The sequence below is a fragment of the Cryptotermes secundus genome, unplaced genomic scaffold, assembly GCF_002891405.2.
Source record: "Cryptotermes secundus unplaced genomic scaffold, Csec_1.0 scaffold632, whole genome shotgun sequence".
In the NCBI taxonomy this organism is placed as follows: Eukaryota; Metazoa; Arthropoda; class Insecta; order Blattodea; family Kalotermitidae; genus Cryptotermes; species Cryptotermes secundus.
The window spans coordinates 626,816-645,630 of record NW_019738356.1 but is presented as its reverse complement, the minus strand read 5'-3'; the positions used below and the strand labels follow the sequence as shown (position 1 = coordinate 645,630).

General features: G+C 42.3%; 1 protein-coding gene across 1 annotated transcript in view; it reads left to right on the top strand.

Moving 5' to 3' along the window:
• Positions 1–18,815, top strand: part of LOC111870837 (calpain-D) — a 43,816-nt gene that overhangs the window by 14,159 nt on the left and 10,842 nt on the right. The window contains exons 2-4 of the mRNA XM_023863418.2: positions 10,607–13,577; positions 14,508–14,691; positions 17,958–18,160. Coding sequence (XP_023719186.1) covers positions 10,607–13,577; positions 14,508–14,691; positions 17,958–18,160 — 3,358 coding nt within the window. The remainder of the gene's footprint in view (positions 1–10,606; positions 13,578–14,507; positions 14,692–17,957; positions 18,161–18,815) is intronic.

Genomic DNA, 18,815 nt, shown 5'->3' with positions numbered 1-18,815 from the left:
TCCCCTTTGGGGATATGAGGTTCTTTTACATGCCGTAAAGTTACGACACGGGACACACAGCTTAAAGTCCCTCCCGGAGGACTTGTTCCCTGAATTTTTCCGCCCTTAAAAATTCGACGACCTCCGCCGGGTATTTGAACCCGCGTACCACGAGTCATGAGGTGGGAACGTTACCCCTAGACTACGGAGGTCGCTTGTATTATACTAAGTAAACTGTACTAACCTTGTGACTTGGCCGCACCATAGCTCAAGCGGTTAGTCGCTGGCTTCCCACCGCGGCGGCCCGGGTTCGATCCCGGGTCTGGTCAAGTGTGATTTGTGGTGGACAAAGTGGAGCTGGGGTAGGTTTTCTCCGAGTACTTCGGTTTCCCCTGCCAATCTTCATTCCACCAATTGGTCCACAATCACCCTCACCTATCATCTGGGGCTGGTACAATAGACCAGAAGTGGCCGCAGTACAAGGGAATTAGTCCCACCCCACTAGCAATAAAAAAAACTTTGTGACTTGTAACAATAAATACCGGTATTAGAAACGGTACGTAACATCTCTTTCATATCAACAATTTTGGAACTGTGCAGTGAAATAGCTCTATCTCGGAAACCGTTCGGAATAGGGCATATGCACATATACACGTTTTTGCTTAGAATGACCGATACTGTGACCTCCCAAGATATTGACCTTTCCTCCTAGGACACCCTGTATGGCTTCTGCTGGTATGATGGCTGAATTTGAAAAGAAACTGTCGTGGTCTAATCGGGGGAATGTCCCGGAATTTGTGTGGAGAATAATCACGTGAAGATTCAGTCAGGATAGCCAATGTCTCGATCGAGATTTGAACCAGTTGTCTCTACTCTAGCCTGATTGAGTAGACTGTTTCGAAGAACGTCAGTGAACTTCTACCGGACTACACGGCGTCACAGTCCACAAAATAGCACTACTCATGTTCACCACTGTCAGAACGTCAACCCACTTTACCAGCTGTGATTATCTGTGTACGTTTTAGTTACTAGTCGTCGAATAAGAGGTAAAAACGGGTAAAGCTATCCCCGGGCGGTGAAGACGTGTGAGGGAGTGGAGGCATGGCTCCACCATTCTTAATCTCGTAGATGAAAATGAGTGGCCAGCCTCACGCCCCTGCCGCTTTACCCCCAGGGAAGCAGACCTGATACCCATTGTGTAGGAGGGTCGATCTGGACAGTATGGGAGAAAGGCAAGACAACTTGCCCCTGCCGGGAATCGAACCCCGACAGAGCTCCTACTAGTCCTCGAGTTCCCAAGCTAGATGTACCAAGTTACTGAGATATGGTGTCACAAAGTGTTTCCTCGTCTCCCTTAGTAACCCTTTGAAGCCTCCAGTTTATCTAAATAATGTTTATGACGTATCCATGCAAAAATACTGCTACAGTTTGTTGAACAATTCTTGTTATTCGCGATGGTTACTAGTCTGTAAACGCTCTTCGGTCTCGTATTTACAGACATTTGGTTTTTGTGACTTTCAGGACATATTTCGTTACCATGTGTTTTCCCCCCTTTGGCGCTACGGCCCCAATTTGGGCCTTGGCCTGCCTCCATGAAACTCTCCGTTTCACTTCGGTTTACTTGAGCTTAGACATTTGATAGGAACCCTTGGGCGGGTGATCAGCTCGTCGTAAGGCCTCTACACGTACACGAACACAGAAAAACGCAGACATACACACAAACACCAAACATCGATGCCATGAGTGGGATTCGAACCCACGATCCCGGCTTCCGAGAGGACGAAGACAGTGCATGCTTTAGACCGCTCGGCTACCGTGACCGGCCAATACCATGGCTATTGTGAAAATTGTCTCATTTTCACGTGCTGAATGTTGTACAGCCCTGTCAGACGTACCGAAGAGCCTGTTCCTATATTGTAAACGTCTGCTGATACAAGCTTCTGGTCGTCATTGTGTTTCCTGCCTCGTATCAGACCGTGATTGATACTCTTGAACACAGGACCTGGTGGTGGGGTCCGATAGCCTTCTGCAGCTGAACTTTGAGAGAGTAATCCATAACTGGCCGACTAAATTGTACACACATAACGAATTAACTGTAATTTGTGGCGTTGCTCGTCTCGCCATGCAGACGGAGAGTCTGAAAGGAATCAGACGTCGTGCCCGTAGTTCATATTTTGTGTCTGCGATTCATTCATGTTTGATCTCATTAATAGTTTAACCCTACAAATACCAAGTGTCGAAAATTTCGACGTTTGCAACAATTAGTACGCTTTGCAGCGTGGGACAGCTATTGACAATTTTTCCGAACTACATAGTCAAGGTAAAAAAAATAAAGGCAAAGCTATCCCTGTAACAGACCTTGGAGGTCCATAGGGTTGTGAGACGTCGAGGTTCCCACATTTTCTCCAGACAGTCGGCTCTCAGATGGCGGTGAAGTTGTCAGCCGTGCGCCCCGGCAGCCCTTTACACCCAGGTAGATTTCTAGTACATATATATGTTAGAGGCTGAGTCGACCCCAAGGCCATAGTGAGGCTAGAAGGATTAGGTTAACTGAAAAATCCAATGACCTGATCGGGAATCGAACCCTCGGCCTTCCAGCTTGTAGCGTGCCCCCATACGTAGTTAAAACGGTCGAGTCATACATGGTAGCCTCGGAGCGGTCCACAGAGAACGCCGCTTGCAACACCTCTTCTATTATTGTCATCGCGTACGTGCTTACCTAATCGCTCCGTAGCAACGGCTGTACGCGACGCATCTCCTATCATGACAATTCCTCTATTGTTGCTTGCGGGCATTACCTAGCAACGGCTGTTTATCTGCCTCCACAGTTCTTGCTTTGTTCAAATACACAACAGTAATTCTGCGTTATATGCTAACACAGTGCGTCGATAGAGCTCTGCACGCGCTGGTTCCATGGACTACTGCCTCGTCAATTGTCATCATTGACTTTAAAACTGTTTATTTAGAAAATCAGCTTATTAAAACCTGTATTTTTTGTAATATTGGATATGTAATTGGACTGTGGGTATGCTGTGCCCCTAGTGAGGGAATATAAATTAAACTATTACCTTCCCTGCGCCACAAATTATAGGGGAAGGTCTGTTGAGAACCGCAGGGCCGTGGGAAGCAGTGCATTAGCTCGTTGCATGTAAATGAAGCGATGAATTAGTTTGGGCGCGGAATATGAACCGAGTTGATTTGATACGATTTCATTGCCCTATAAAATAGAGTGATAATTTTAATACAGTGCCTTCACTCAAGGAGGAAACTTCGCAACACCGCTGACCCGGCCCAATATTCCTCACAGATTACTGCTGTAACTGCCGATAGCAGAATGAGTCATCAGCGCTGATAAACGCGCGCAGTTACAGTTACAGCAGCAATCTGTGAGGAATGTTGGGCCCGGTCAGCGGTGTTGCGAAGTTTCCTCCTTGAGTGAACGCCCTGTATTAATAAACCATAAAAATAAAGAATAATGAACGCAAACAACATTAAAATGTATAAACATGTCATTTTAACTTTTGGGAACGTGTCGCACTGAACAATTAGAGCTTTGTTGGAATTTATGTTTTCACGGCGGTGACTACGAGTTCTGTATTCTGGGATATGACGCCGTGTAGACTAGTAGAAGTTTACACGCGTTTCGGAGTAACGTACTGCCTCCATCTTGAGGGTCGAATAGTAAGCCAAGCAAGCTGATATATGCCTGCTACATGGCTTATTTCTCAAATCTGAGGATAACATGTTCTTCCGAAACGTCGGTAAAATTATGATGCGTTACACAGCGTACTCTTCATATTCACTGCCGTGAGAAACGCAGATCTAATATGTGTACTGTAGTATGTGGTATTCAAATTGAAGTAAGAATTATATTTACTGAACTCATTATTACGCAGTTTTCTCCATTCTCGCGTCACTTCCTCTCCAGATATTCTCCTGAGCATCTTCCAGAATGCAAATTATGCTCGCTGATGTATCTAGTAATTCTACTTAGTCTCTCCAGGCAGGTGTGGGACAGGAAATTAAATTAGGCCATTATCAATTCCTTGCGCATTCCAATTCAGTGTTCACTATAAATCATTGGATGTTGTGGCCCACGTAACCTGAGTTACTGTCAGACTCGTTAAATAAACTAAAAATATGTAAGTAAATAAATAAATAAGCTCTGAGCATATTTTTCTGCATATAGCTCAGTCGGTTTAGCGACTGGCTACGGGCTGGACGACCGAGGGGTCGGAGTTCGAGTCCCGGTAGGGTCAAGAATTTTCTCCACGTCGTCCATACCGGCTCTGGGGTCCACCCAACCTCCTATCCAATGGGTACCGAAGGATCTTTCCCCGGAGGTAAAGCGGCAGGGGCGTGAAGCTGAACACTCACCTCCAACTAGTGCCGAGGTCAAGAAAATGCGGATCTATACATCTACTCCCGCATACGTCTTCATGGCATAATGCTTAATTCGTTAGTTACTTAAAATCAAAGTTTTATATCCGTACAAAGCATCGATTTCATATATTGTTCTTTTTATATTTACGTTTGTAGATAGATTATGATATACTAAGGTTTTGTAGTTGGAAGCGAACAGACATGACAATAGTGGCAGTTCGTTGTCTGTACCGTGAAAGGGCTAACTAGTTTTGTGGGCCAGCTCCAGTTTGAGGGAGCCCTATAAGATCTGCTACATTATTTAACTCTGATTACACTTGCAGTCGAATGAGTCTATACAATTTCCATGAGCGTGCCCCCCCCCCCCATCCCACACACAAACACTGTAACAGAAGGACTGAAAATGATTCTGAACTTCAAATTAGTTACCAGGGCTCTTTTAGTCAGTCGTTAAGCAAATGAAAAGAATACTCGATTCTTGTTGAATATTTCCATCTGATTTGCAGAGAAATAGGTAGTACAGAGGGGGCAGAACTCAAAAATAAAACACGCCTCGATTTGATTAGAACCCAAGGGGGCTGGAGTAGTGGTAAAACTCTTGATTGCTATTCGGGAGGTGCTCTGTTCGTATCTCGGCCTAGACACGGGATATCCTGGCTGAGGTTTATCGTATTTTTCCTCAGTCCATCCAGGGCACGACTGTTTTATTTTAAATTCTTTCCAATTTATTCATCATCTTACCATTCAACACATCCTAAACTGGCCTCCTCCTTCCAAAAAAAAAAAAAAGAGGAGAGATGTGATTAGGCAAGAGATCGCCCATTATATTAATGGTAAAAGGTGAAGTTGTCCCTGTAACAGGCCGTGAAGGCCCATAGGGGTGTGAAACGTCGAGGTTCCCACATTTTCTAGACAATCAGCTCACGGATGGCAGTGAGGTTGTGAGCCTTACGCGCCGGCCGCGCTTAACCCCCAGGAAGTTTTCTGGTACTCATTTCTGTTAGAGGATGAGTCGACCCCAAAGCCATAGTGCGGCTGGAAGGATTAGGTCAGTTGGAAAAAAATCCACCTAATCGGGGTTAGATCCCTCGACCTTCCGGCTTGTAGCATAGTGTCTCAACCAACTGCGCTACCGCGTGCCCACATTTTATTAATGACTTCGGTAAAATACGTTTTCTTGGATTTAGTATTAAAATATCCTGGAATTCTGCGTCCAGAGAGGCGAATCGAGGGAAACGTAGCTTTTTAATTGAAATAAGTTTCGTGACAGGGTTACAGGCTGGACGGCCGAGGAATCCACGTTCTATTCCCTGCAGAGGTATAGCGTCCAGACCGGCTCTGCGATACATCCAGCCTTCTAAGTAGTGGGTACCGGGGGTAAAGCTGACCACACTCCTCCATCTAGTGGCGTAGTTGAGAATGCGAGGATATATACCCCCTTTCCCGCGCCTCTTCTTGGCTTGGCGCTTGATTAAGGACAGAGACAAACCCCATTCATTGATGTCAGAAATAAATCGATTTGTAAATATGAAACAGGGGGACATTGTATTAGACTTTTCTCAGTGCATTTGCCAATTACACAAATGTTCTGTGTGGTGTTTTTGCCTAACGCTGATAGTGTAGCATCTATGCCACTTTAACCATGGTAACAGCTTTAATAAGTGAGCCAGTATAGCGACTGGCTACGGGCTGGACGGCCGAGGGATCGGAGTTCGAGTGTCGGTAGGCTCAAGAATTTTTTTTTCTTCACAACGTCCAGACCGGCTTTTGGTCCCACCCAGCCTCCTATCCAATGGGTACCGGGGGCTCTTGCTCCGGGGATAAAGCGGCTAGGGCGTGAATCCGACCACTCACCTCCAACTAGTGTCGAGGTGAAGAAAATATGGATCTATGCACCCACTCCCCCATACGCCTTCATGGTGTAGTGCTTAATTAGTTAAGCACAAGGACAACTTTACCTTTAACAGCTTTAACAATCCGCTAGTAGCTGTTTCTTAAGGGGGTTCGTAATAGGCGAAACCGATGCTGTAACTCCACAGGCGGTCTGTTGCGGTCAAGTCAGGTGATCGAAGGGGTCAGACATTGGGGCATTTTCAGGGAATGCCTGTGTTGTGTTCGTGTTCCAAGGAGATGTGAGGTTTCTGCTTCCCATATTGAGCCGCCCTGGTTGTGTCACTTACAGCTTATGTAAAACTTGACCTGATCACTAGCTGATTCCAAGGTGGAATGGCCCCGTATTTCAAACACCGCAATGCTAAGCCTGTATATGTCCCCTGGACGGAGACTTGTGGGTAAGTTTTAAGAACACAGTCCTGGCTTCTTTCCCCCACCCCTTCTTACTTTCATCCTCTTTTTGTTCGTTGACGAAGCCTAAAAGCGCAGTCAACGACGGAGTTTTTTTTTTCTTTCCAAGGGATACAGCCCATTTTGTAAGGGACAGGAACAGGGAAATTTGCGTTTACGCCATCTAAGTGTTAAAAATTATTACGCTTGATGGAATTTCAGTCTTAAAGGTGAATTTTTTAAATTTACCTAATCTTTCCAGCCGCACTATGGTCCTGGGGTCGACTCAGCCTCCAACAGAAATGAGTACCAGGAATATTCCGGGGGGTAAACGGCGGCCGGTGCGTAAGGCTGACCTCACCGCCATCTGTGAGCCGAATGTCTAAAGAAAACGTGGGAGTCTCGACTTCTCACAACCCTATGGGCCTCCACGGCCTGTTACAGGGATACCTTTAATTTTTTTCTTTGTGGATATTAAAAAAACCAAGGGGCAGGAGGAGCAGACGCCTGGGTTTCCCCTAAATGCTGACGTTGCCCACGAAGAATCCTGCTCTTTTCGCCTTTTTAAAACGCGTGTGGATCCTTTTGAATAACCTCTCTTTACTTTTCTCTATCTTTGGTTGCCTGGTTATTGACGTGAAAATATCGATGCGTCTTCAGTCATTATGTACCATCTGGAAGGCCAGCCGGCGCCCTACTTACTGCCTGCTTATAGTTGCGTGGCATTTGGACGTCGGTTTGTGGGGGAGTCGGTCAGACCTGCAGGCCTTCTGGTCACGCGAACGCGGTCTACGACGCTAGAGGGGAGGGGTCACAAAGAATCGTCCAACCACCACAAAAGGGCATACTATAACACTAAGTCAGTTCCCCCCCCCCCACTTTTTGCCTTGTAAGTGGAGCGCTCTATTTCGAGGAAGACGTGGCCAAAATATGTCTTTTCCTAGATATGCTTCGTTAGTTAGGGATCTCTTAGGCGATCCGTTCGTTTAACCGTTCGATTTGCGTTAATCATATATCTGTAAGCCTATATGTTGACACGGGTTTTCGTGTGATTATACGTTATGAAAGTAAAGGTAAAGTTGTCCCTGGCCGGTCACGGTAGCCGAGCGGTCTAAGGCATGTACGGTCTTCGCTCGGCTGGAAACCGGGATCGTGGGTTCGAATCCCACTCATGGCATGGATGTTTAGTTTGTGTGTGTGTTTACAGGTAGAGGCCTTGCGACGATGTAAGATCTAGAAAAACCGAAGTGAACGGAGAAGTTCATGGAGGTAGGCCTAGGCCCACTGGGGCTGTAGTGCCAAGGAAAAAAAAGTTGTCCCTGTACTTAATTAATTAAGCATCACGCCATGAAGACGCATGGGGGATTGGAGATACAGCTCCACCGTTCTTTACCTCGGACGATTGGAGAAGTGAAAATTCTTGATCCTACCGGGACTCGAATTCTGACCCCTCGGCCGTCCAGCCCGTAGCCAGTCGCCAAACCGACAGAGCTATCCCGGTCACCGACCAAATTTTAGGTCATTTAAAATTTAGAAGAGTATTCTAGACGATGAGGAGCTGGAATAGCTCGGTATAGCGACTGGGTACGGGCTGGACGGCCGAGGGGTCAGAATTCGAGTCCCGGTAGGATCAAGAATTTTCACTTCTCCAATCGTACTGACCGTTTCTGGGGTCCACCCAACATCCTATCAAATGGGTACTGGCGGCTCTTTCCCATGAGTGAAGCGGCCGTGGCGTGAAGCTGACCGCTCACCTCCAACTAGTGCCGAGGTCAAGAAAATGTGGATCTATACACCCACTCCCCCATACGTCTTCATGGCGTAGTACTTAATTAGTTAAGCACATGGACAACTTTATTTTAATTATTTTTTATTTATTATTCTAGATGATGACACAGCTTGTTACTTCTATTTCTTTTTAATTTATTGATTTGCATATACTTTTGGTGTAATGTACATACAGTTTTGATACAGTTTTTGTATATTATACCTACAGATTTGGTATAATTTTTGTGTAATAGCGGCGTAATTTGCATGCGGTTTTAATGTAATTTTCGAATAATTTTGCTGTAATTTACATATAAGTTTTGTATAATTTACTTCCCGTCTGCCGACATCCGCGGTTGAAGAATGGCTCCGATACAAAGCAGCACAAAGAACTAGTTTTATGACATAAAAACAACAACTGATAAGTGCAACGTGTGACGTATATTGTCGCCACTTTCCAGGATCAGCGCTTCCCCTGAATTGCTGATACGCAGTTTCACCTTCAGACAATTTTTTTTCCTTGGCACTACAGCCCCAGTGGGCCTAGGCCTACCTCCATGAACTTCTCCGTTCACTTTGGTTTTTCTAGATCTTAGACATACGGTAGGACTCCTTGGGCGAGTGATCAGCTCTTCGCAAGGCCTCTAACACCTTCAGACTTACAGGTATATTTTACCTGCTCACAATACTGACAAACAGACAAACACAGCAGCAGGCAGAAATGAAACAAAACTGCTGACTGTCAGAGCTACGTATATAGATGGCCATAATGTGATTTTTCGTTTGCTCAAACTGACCAGTGGTTCCCAAACTCCTTTTATTCCTAGACCTCCGTAATATAAAATTAATTTAACGGCATTTTGAGATGATGTATTTCACTCAAGATGACTTTGGTGTTTGCGCATCGTCTACTGTTCTGAAACAACACGTTTTGGAAAGATTTACTTCATTACCCTCATCCAGGGACTGAGATCAGTTTCTTTCTAATGGACCCATTAGAGTAGATGTCTTTCGAAGTTTATATGTAGACAAAAATCTAGGAACCATATAAATCTCTTTCCTTTTATTCTCAGATTTGTTTCATGTCAGGCTTTTGTATTTTGCACAAAGAGCTCGTTTATCTTCATGCTTATGATCACTCACTCACTCATGGAGCTGAGCTCTTCTGGAGGAGCCGCCAATTCTGCATCTACTCAAGAACTTGCCAGCATTTTATGGAACCCGAAGGTTCATTACAGTGTTCACAACAACACTCCATGGGTCTCTATCCTGAGCCAGATCAATCCAGTCCATACCATCCCATCCTATCTCTCTAAGATCCATTTTAATATTGTTTACCCACCTACAGCTTGGTCTTCCCAGTGGTATCTTCCCTTCTGGCTTTCCCACCAATATCCTATATGCATTCCTTTTCTCCCCCATTCCTGCTACATTCCCTGCCCATGAATACATAATAGTGTGATGCTTTAACTCATACAAATTGGAGTTAATTAATTATAAATGCATGCAGTAACAGGATCAAAACACAACACAGAACACGATACACAAATGTATGTAGGAAGAATGCTCACATAAAAGAGGATTGGCGTAATTCACATGTTTGAGTGCAACGTAGGATGAATCCTGAAAAGTTTTATTATTTGGAATTCATCGACATATATGACGAATACAGATTTTAGTCATTTTAGAATGAAGACATCATGGCATGCAGTACAATAGTTTAACGTGCATAAAGACACCTGAGGATGGCACATTAGTGCTGAAACATGTAGTGTGGAAGTGAAGAATAAGGTGAAAAAGTGTATACACTGTAAGACAGTTAGCATAAACCATGGATATAAATAACCGTTCACTTCGTTAAACATAGAGCTCTTTTCCTCATTAAATGTGCAGTACCTGAGCTGGAATGCATCGATGTAACTGGTGGAGAATAAATATATATAATCTCGCATGAGAACTTGATATTATGCAATGATAGCGGCCTCAAAATGATCTAGTTGTCAATTTCTGTTTTTAATTTGTTTAAAAATTTACTCCATAATGTAGTAAAGAAATTTCCCAGTGGAGTTCTTTGTAGTTAATTAAACTTGTTTGTAGCCTGTTAAGTAAAATGGACCTTATTATGAGACATGACCTCTGCATAAGGTTTTCTTTTCTACTTTTTGATGATGGAATTGTCTCTGACTTGTTGCAGTAATGCTGGGCCAGCTGAACCCAGTTTGCAGTGGACAGAGAAGCCTAGTGAGGACACAGTGTCAACGTCATGTACTACTAAACAGTCCAAGGTGGAAGCCAGGGAATTCCACGGCAGCCCCCTAGACATAAGTCCAACAGAAGGTGGCATCCCCATTAGAGAAGATGAGAAACGCTTTTCAACTTGGGGTCATCCATGCCCTCTGAGTAAACGCGCTTCACAGCAGTGCCAAGCCCATTTTGTTCGTTCAACAAGTGTTCCAAGTCTAGCCCACAGATGGCTGTGTTCACAGTGCCAGTTTCTGAATGTGAGTGTAACTTCCCGTTGTGCAACATGTGGCAAGGTTAATCTTGAAGTGGATCGACAACTAGGCATTGGCACTGACATTGAAAATGTTGTGGAGAACAACAGTGGGGCAATGATGGCCTCTTCTATAGCATCTGTAGGTCCTGGTCATCAGGAGCATGCTGGGAACTGGTACAATGTGACGCCAAAGTGCTGTCAACATGGTCAACATAGCGACATGATGGAGCAGAGTGTCTTTCCTCAATGTGGGATCAAACGTGATTGTCAGCAGGGTGAAAAGTGGAATGATGAGCATACTCATGGCACCTCTGTCTCCTTGGATGGAGGTTTGACGCCAGTAGAGGTTCCCAGCGGTGCTAGGTTGGTGCAGAATTTGAACTCAGTTGTCATCCAAAACAGTACAGTGACAGCAGTTTCAAGTACTAGTGCCAGTACTCAAGACTGTGTTGATTGTAAAACTAACAGTATTCAGGACACGTCACAGAATAGGTCACCAAAGCGTCAGAATCCATCAGTGTATGAACGTGTGAAATCCAAAGTAAGCAGATCTCTTTCGAATGGTTCTGTCCAGAAATTGTGGATAGATACAACACCCAAATCTTTTATGAGTGGAAATGTCTTTAGACGTCCCACCAGTCTTGTTGTAGATAACGTTAGTGACGAGAAAGTTAGCAGTGTTAGCAGTAGTAGTAGTAGCAGTGGAAGTATACAAGGTTGCAAAATTGGTGATAATTCAGGCAGGGTTAGTGACATTCGTAAATATAAATTTCTTTCTTCTCAAAAATCGGCTTCTAGTTCTACGTGTTCTTGGACGTGTCCACGATGTACTTTAGAAAATGTTGGAATAAGGGACCGTTGTGAGGTGTGCGAGACCCCTAGAAAACCAAATCTTCCCTTGGGTTCCGTCCTACGTTCAGGGACGCTTCCTAATACGTTGCCACGTAATGGCATTGTGATCACTGTTCCTGACTGGGAGGAAAGCAAGCCTGCAGAACCTCTGAAACTTAAACCCACAGTGCTGCAAGATCTCTCAACACTTAAACCTCCACAAAGTGTTCTGCAAAACAGTGGTGATGCTGGTGATCCAACATCACCTGGAGACACTGCTTGGCAGAGGCCAATATATCGACGATCCTTCTCGGAAATGAATGCAGTATCAAATGATATGGATCATTGCAAGGCCTCATCAAATCGGCGGAGCATGATAGAAACAGATGCCCAAGGCAACATCCCAGTGAGATCACCAATAAATCTCAATCTGCAATTGCAGCAGTCACAATCTGGTAACAGATCTGGAACTAGATATTCATATATTGGTATCACTGATCCTTCTACACAGCAGCAGATAAGAACTTCTATAGGTTTGAATCATAAATCAATTGCTCCCAAAAAGAGACTCATTCCTCCACCTGTCCTGGATGTAATGGACCTTAATGATTCTAATAATGGGAACATCAACTCATCTTCACCAGTGACAAACCATAACACTCTGCTTTCCTCCTCTTCATCAAATGCCTCTTCAGAAACCTTGAATTCTACATTTGATCGCATGTGGACTTGCACTAAATGCTCATATGCCTACAATCCACTGTGGTCAGACAGCTGTGACATATGCAACTCTGTTCGTTCCCCTCCGTCTCTTACAGAACCCAGCCTCATCACAGTGACTAAAGACAGCGTCAGGTATACTCCGCCTAAGAGAGATGATTTTGAAGAATGTGAAGGTGTTAATAACAACGATCCCCTGACCTTGGTTCTTCCGGGTCCTATGGCCACCTTGGCCACACTTGAGCAGGATCTAGATGATGATTTCCAGTTCCTGCCTGGTGATGGATCAAGTTCTCCCGGAACAACATGTGAACAGGAGTGGACCTGTAAGAAATGCACATTGGTTAATTCAGGTACTTCCATGGCTTGTGTTGTCTGTGGTGGCTCTAAACTCCGCAGTATCTCTATGGTAGAAGACATGACGCTACGTAAAGGAGAATTCTGGTCTTGTGTTCAATGCACATTAAAAAATCCTCTTAGTGCTCAATCCTGCATGGCCTGCAAGACAACTAAAAAGCTTCTAGAGGTCCCCAAATCTAGTAGCGGTAGTGGCGGCGGTTCCAGGAGTCCTTCTCCACGACCTTCATCATCTCGACTAGGCAGTGGCAAGGTTGTAGGTAGTGGTGCCATTCCAAAACAGAGAGTTGGTGGGAGTAGGAGAGGTGCTATACCAAGCGGTACACCCAGGAGTAACGGTGTGGCCAGTCGCAGCGGCCATCACCGATCTGGCAACATCAACAGGGACTTACATGTTGACCATATGTCCATGCCTGCATCATCAACAGGTAGCAGGAGTCCACGGGCCATTGAACAGCAACCCGTCACACCATTGGTCTCATGGCATTGTATCTTATGTACGTATGAGAATTGTACAGCTTCAGTTTCGTGTGAGATGTGTCAGAGTTCACGATGTCTCTCCTCATCTGCGGTGGTTCTTACCAATGGTAGGACATCAGCTACTCCATCACCTGGTGCCTCTTCAGGGCCAAGAACTTCTAGTATGAGCAACAGTATCGCTGTGCTTAAACAGGAGAGCGAGCTCATGGAAGATCTGAGGCATATCGAAGAGCAGGAGGCTCTGGAAAAGTGGGAGCGCATTGTTCAATACTGCAGAGAGGTAAGATCACGGTATAAAACAAATATAAAAGCTAGCTAGACCTAGCTCTATATATTGGACCCAACTGAGTAGGTTCTACCTGAGGACAGGGACAGAATCCAGTCTCTCAAACGGCATGTTTTTAAAAAGTAAACAGAACAGGTTTTAGAAAATAGTCAAGACGATGGATAATGTCCAAAAACATAATACTTGCAGTAATATACCATCATCACAAACTTTTAGATCTTAATTCTAAAAGGTGTTTATGGTTGTGTGTTACACGTACTAGCGCTCTGGACGTCGTTCGTTTTCATTTATTGAAAACTGGAGCACAACATTTTGGGAACTGCATCTGTTTTTGTCCTCAGATAAGGAGTATCAACTCAGCTGGATCTCTTAGAACATCTGATCTGTTGATTGGGATTAACTCTTTCTAATGGACCCAACTGATTAGATACAGCTTGCATGGGAATGGAAGCAAATCCAACTCCCCTAACATTATGTTCCATTTTAGAATATCAGACAGTGGAAATAGTCCAGAAAATTTCCAATGCTAAAAGCATGAAATATTAAGATGTATCTTCTGAATGTAAGTGTACTTTATTATTATTATTATTATTATTATCATCATCATCATCATCATCATCATCGTCGTCGTTGTTGTTGTTGTTATTATTATTATTANAGACCAGTTATTGATGAGTTGGAAGGAAATGGAAAAGCGAACTAGTGGTATGATGGAAGAGACTGGAAGCTTTTCATGTATTGTTCTGTATAAAATGGAAACAGTGCTTGAAAAAGATGAAGATATTTCTGTAGTAAAATTTATTAATCTGTTACATTTCATTTAACTTGTTCATGTGTTGATATTACTTTTTACTGACTTCATAATGGCATGTATATGTAAATATAATTTATACAGTGAATAATGTTTCTTTTTACATTTTTCAGAACAAAGAACCATTTGTAGATGATTCATTTCCACCAGCCCCAAAATCATTATACTACAATCCATCTGAAACTAAAGATAACCATGTTGTTCAGTGGCTTCGCCCACATGAAATTGTGATGGAAGGAGACTCGAAACTGAAGTGGGCTGTGTTCCGCACACCTTTGCCTTCAGACATTTCACAAGGTGGAGTATTGTCGTAATTCTAAGCAATTTTTTATATAATGGTCCATTTCTATGATGTGGACATTAACCTCGTTTTCCACAGATGTTAAATTAATATTTTATAATGTAAATATTCGTCTGTTAGATTTTAACTCATGTGTAATACTGTGCAGGGACCGCCTCTGCGGTCTAGTGGTCAGAGTTCCTGGCTATAGATCCAGAGGTCCTGGGTTCGATTCCCGGTGCTACTAGATTCTCTGAGAAGTATTGGGTCTGGAACGGGGTCCACTCAGCCTCGTGAGGATAATTGAGAAGCTGTTTCTGGGAAATAGCTGCTCCGGTCTAGAAAACCGACATTAACGGCCGTGGGGATTTGTTGTGCTGACCACGTGACACCCTCTATCCGCTAACGTTGGCACTATCTTCGCTGACAAGCAGTGGTCGCTGAATTGGTAAAGTTTGCTTGCAGACTGAAACCACGGAGTTATTTTTTTGTAATACTGTGCACCCTTTGACTGTCATGCTCTGTCACAGAACAACCTGCTAAAAATTCCAAGGCTACTTATGAAGAAATGCAGTTGCACAGAAGGATCCACATTACTTCTTCAAATGACCTTAAAATGTCTATAGGTGTAGAATATGTGAAAGCCTTTGCCTTTCCTCTAAGCACAAGTATGTCTCACTTGATGACATCTGTTGACAGAAATGTTGTACTAAATGATTAACAGTGAGCCTGTCTCTTTTTTTGAATTGAATTGAATTTATTTACATTCTATAAATCCTAAGCAGGTTAGTACCTTTGGATACAGAACAAGTCAAAATATTACATACATAAGTACAGGCAATTTTAGCTTAAAAATTAATATAACTTAATTTTACATCATTCTCTATTTACATTGAAGTATTCATCTAAAGAGTAGAAGGAATGAGCATGTAGATAATTCTTTAACTCTGATTTAAACTTTTTAGTATCATTGCCCAAGTTTTTAATACTTTGTGGCAGATTGTTGAACACTTTTATGCCAGTAAAGTAGACTCCTTTTTGATATACTGATAAAGTTGATGAGGGTAGGTGGAAGTTATATTTTTGTCTAGTATTCATGTTATAGACATCAGAATTTAATTTGAATTTATCTTTGTTGTAAACAACAAATAGGAGAAGCGATAATATGTATTGCGATTGAAGCGGTAGAATTTTTAATTTCTTAAATAATTCTCTACATGAATCTCTACTTCTACATCCTGTAATGATTCTTATTATATTCTTTTGTATTTTAAAAATTATTACACTATGTGAAGAGTTCCCCCAAAATATTAATCCATAGTTCATAATAGAATGAAAGTAGGCATGGTAAACCATCTTCAATGTTTCCTGTGACATAAAAGGCTTAATTGATCTCATCGCATAGCAAGCTGCATTTAATTTAGGTATAATTTGTTCAATATGTATTTTCCAAGACAGTGTACTGTCTACATGTATTCCAAGGAATTTTGTATCAAGTACTTTACAGATTAATTTGTTGGCATAACTGATGTCCAGATCAATTTGGTGGTTGTTTTTAGTTGTGAATGATATGTAATGGGTTTTATCAAAATTTAATGAGAGTAAATTGGCTTCGAACCATCTGTTTAAGGCTTCAAATACAATATTTATGTCATTTTTAAAGTTTTCAAATTTAGAGTTCTTAAATATTATACTAGTGTCATCTGCATATAGAATTGGTTTAGATTTATTGTTGATGGTTTTAGATAGATCATTTATGTAGAGAAGAAAAAGTAAGGGACCTAAAATTGATCCTTGTGGAACACCGTGCTTTATAATTCCCCAGTTTGAAAATGCATTATGACTGGAGTTTTTATTATTTATTTCAACTCTTTGATACCTGTTTTTGAGGTATGATTTGATCCATTCATTAGCTTTGCCAGTTATTCCATAGAAATTTAATTTCGATAGTAAGATATCATGATTAACACAATCGAAAGCTTTTGCTAGATCACAGAAAATCCCTCCCACAATTAATCTGTCATTGAGAGCACTTAAAATATCGTTAGTTAGTTCATAGGTTGCTTTTTCTGTTGTTAGGTCTTTCCTAAATCCAAATTGCTCTTTGACTAATATGTTGTTAGAATTTAAGTGTTCAAGTAGTCTATTATACATAACTTTTTCAAAGACTTTTGAGAATGAAGTCAATATGGATATTGGTCTGTAATTAGAGATGCATTTTCTCTCTCCTTTTTTAAAAAGTGGTTTCATTATAGCGTATTTTAAGCGTTGAGGAAAAGTACCTGATGATAAAGATTTATTACATAGATGATTCAAGGGTGAACTGATGTAAACAGAGCTTGCTTTAAGTAATTTGGTAGAGATTTCATCATATCCATGTGAATTTTTGGGCTTAAGGGATTTAATAATGTTTTCAATTTCCTTCCTTGTTGAGAATTTGAGATTGATATTTGGAAATGAATTGTTAAAGGCACGAGACAGATAGTATATTGGATTATTATTATTATTATTATTCAGCTGTTGTGGTTATAACACAAGTACAGTATACAGAATGAAGTAAAGGATTGTGTTTTGTAATATAATTATGGGTACACACAGCATCAAATATAAGTGTTGTTGTTTCTTGCAGGCAATCTAAAAATGTAACAAAGCATACAAAACTATAATTTTGGCTGTAGTTTTGTATGGGTGTGAAACTTGGGATGTCACCCTGAGGAGGGGAGGGGGTATAAATCCAGAATGCTTGAAAACAGGGTGCTAAGGAGAATATTTGGACATACAAGGAAGATGTAATAAGAGGGGGAGGAAGTTACATTATGAGGGCCTTCATAGTTTGTTTCTTCATAGAATACAATTAAAATGATCAAATCTAGGACGGTAAGATGGGCAGGACATGTAGCATATGGAAGCTGCAAGAGATGCCTGTAAAGTTTTAGTATGAAAACATGAAGGAAAGAGCCACTTTGAAGACTAGGCATACAGGTAGATGGAAGGAAAATATTAAAATGGATCTTAAAGAAATATGAGTAAGATGGTAATGTAAGGACTGGATGTATCTGTCTGAAGGGACCAGTGGTGGGCTCTTATGAACATGGTAATAAAGCGTCATGTTCCATGAAATACTGAGGAGCTTTTTTTTAGTAGGTGAGCAACTGTTAGCTTCTCAAGAATGATTTAGCTTCATGAGATGAGTGAGTCATGCATGAAAACCCACATGTTACACTTAGGAATCCCAGTGGGAATAAGAACACTGGTTCTTCATGTCAACACTTTTGATGTGCAGGTGTGTTGGGTAACTGCTGGCTCCTGAGTGCCCTTGCAGTGTTGGCAGAACGAGAAGATCTGGTCAAGAAAGTTATGGTGATGCGAGAGTTCTGCCACCAGGGTGCGTACCAGGTCCGCCTCTGCAAGGACGGCAAGTGGACAACTGTGCTTGTTGATGACCTCCTGCCCTGTGACAAACGTGGCCATCTGGTCTACTCCCAGGTTAGTAGAGCAGTTTGAGAAGGTATCCAACATATTTAAAAGTGATAAGGGTGGCATGACTGTGAGGTGTAGGTAAATTTGTCTCTGTGCTCTCTCCATTAAAGTATACCTATGACAATAGGAAATAAATCTAAAATGTAATGTTTCTAATTATGAAGATGAATGCTATCCCTCCTGAGAGAATGCCGTCTTCTGGGATGTGGCACCATGTAGATCTTCTGTAAACCGACGTTTCAGAGGAGCATATCGCCTCCATCTTCAGGGTATGTCTGCAGCCACCCGCTTACACTGGTTCCACACTCACAGATTTTTCTACCCCGAGGATGGAGACGATATATTTCTCCGAAACACGGCGCCACATCCCAGAAGACGGCATTCTTCATAGTCACCACTGTGAAAACCTCCATTCTTATCCCTGCTGTTTCTACTCAAGACATTTCATAAAAGAAATATGTAATAAAGTCACAGAATGTTCAAGAAATGACTAAGTCTCTAAAGAAGCACAAAAAATGCAGTGCGGTGACTACTGGGTGCTAAGTTTTAAGTCATAACTCAGAAAATTTGTTGTGTAAGTCTAATACGTGTTAATGTAAAGGGATCGTAAGTTACAAAGTCACAAGTCGAGATGATCCAACTTTGTATTGTACAGCATCTT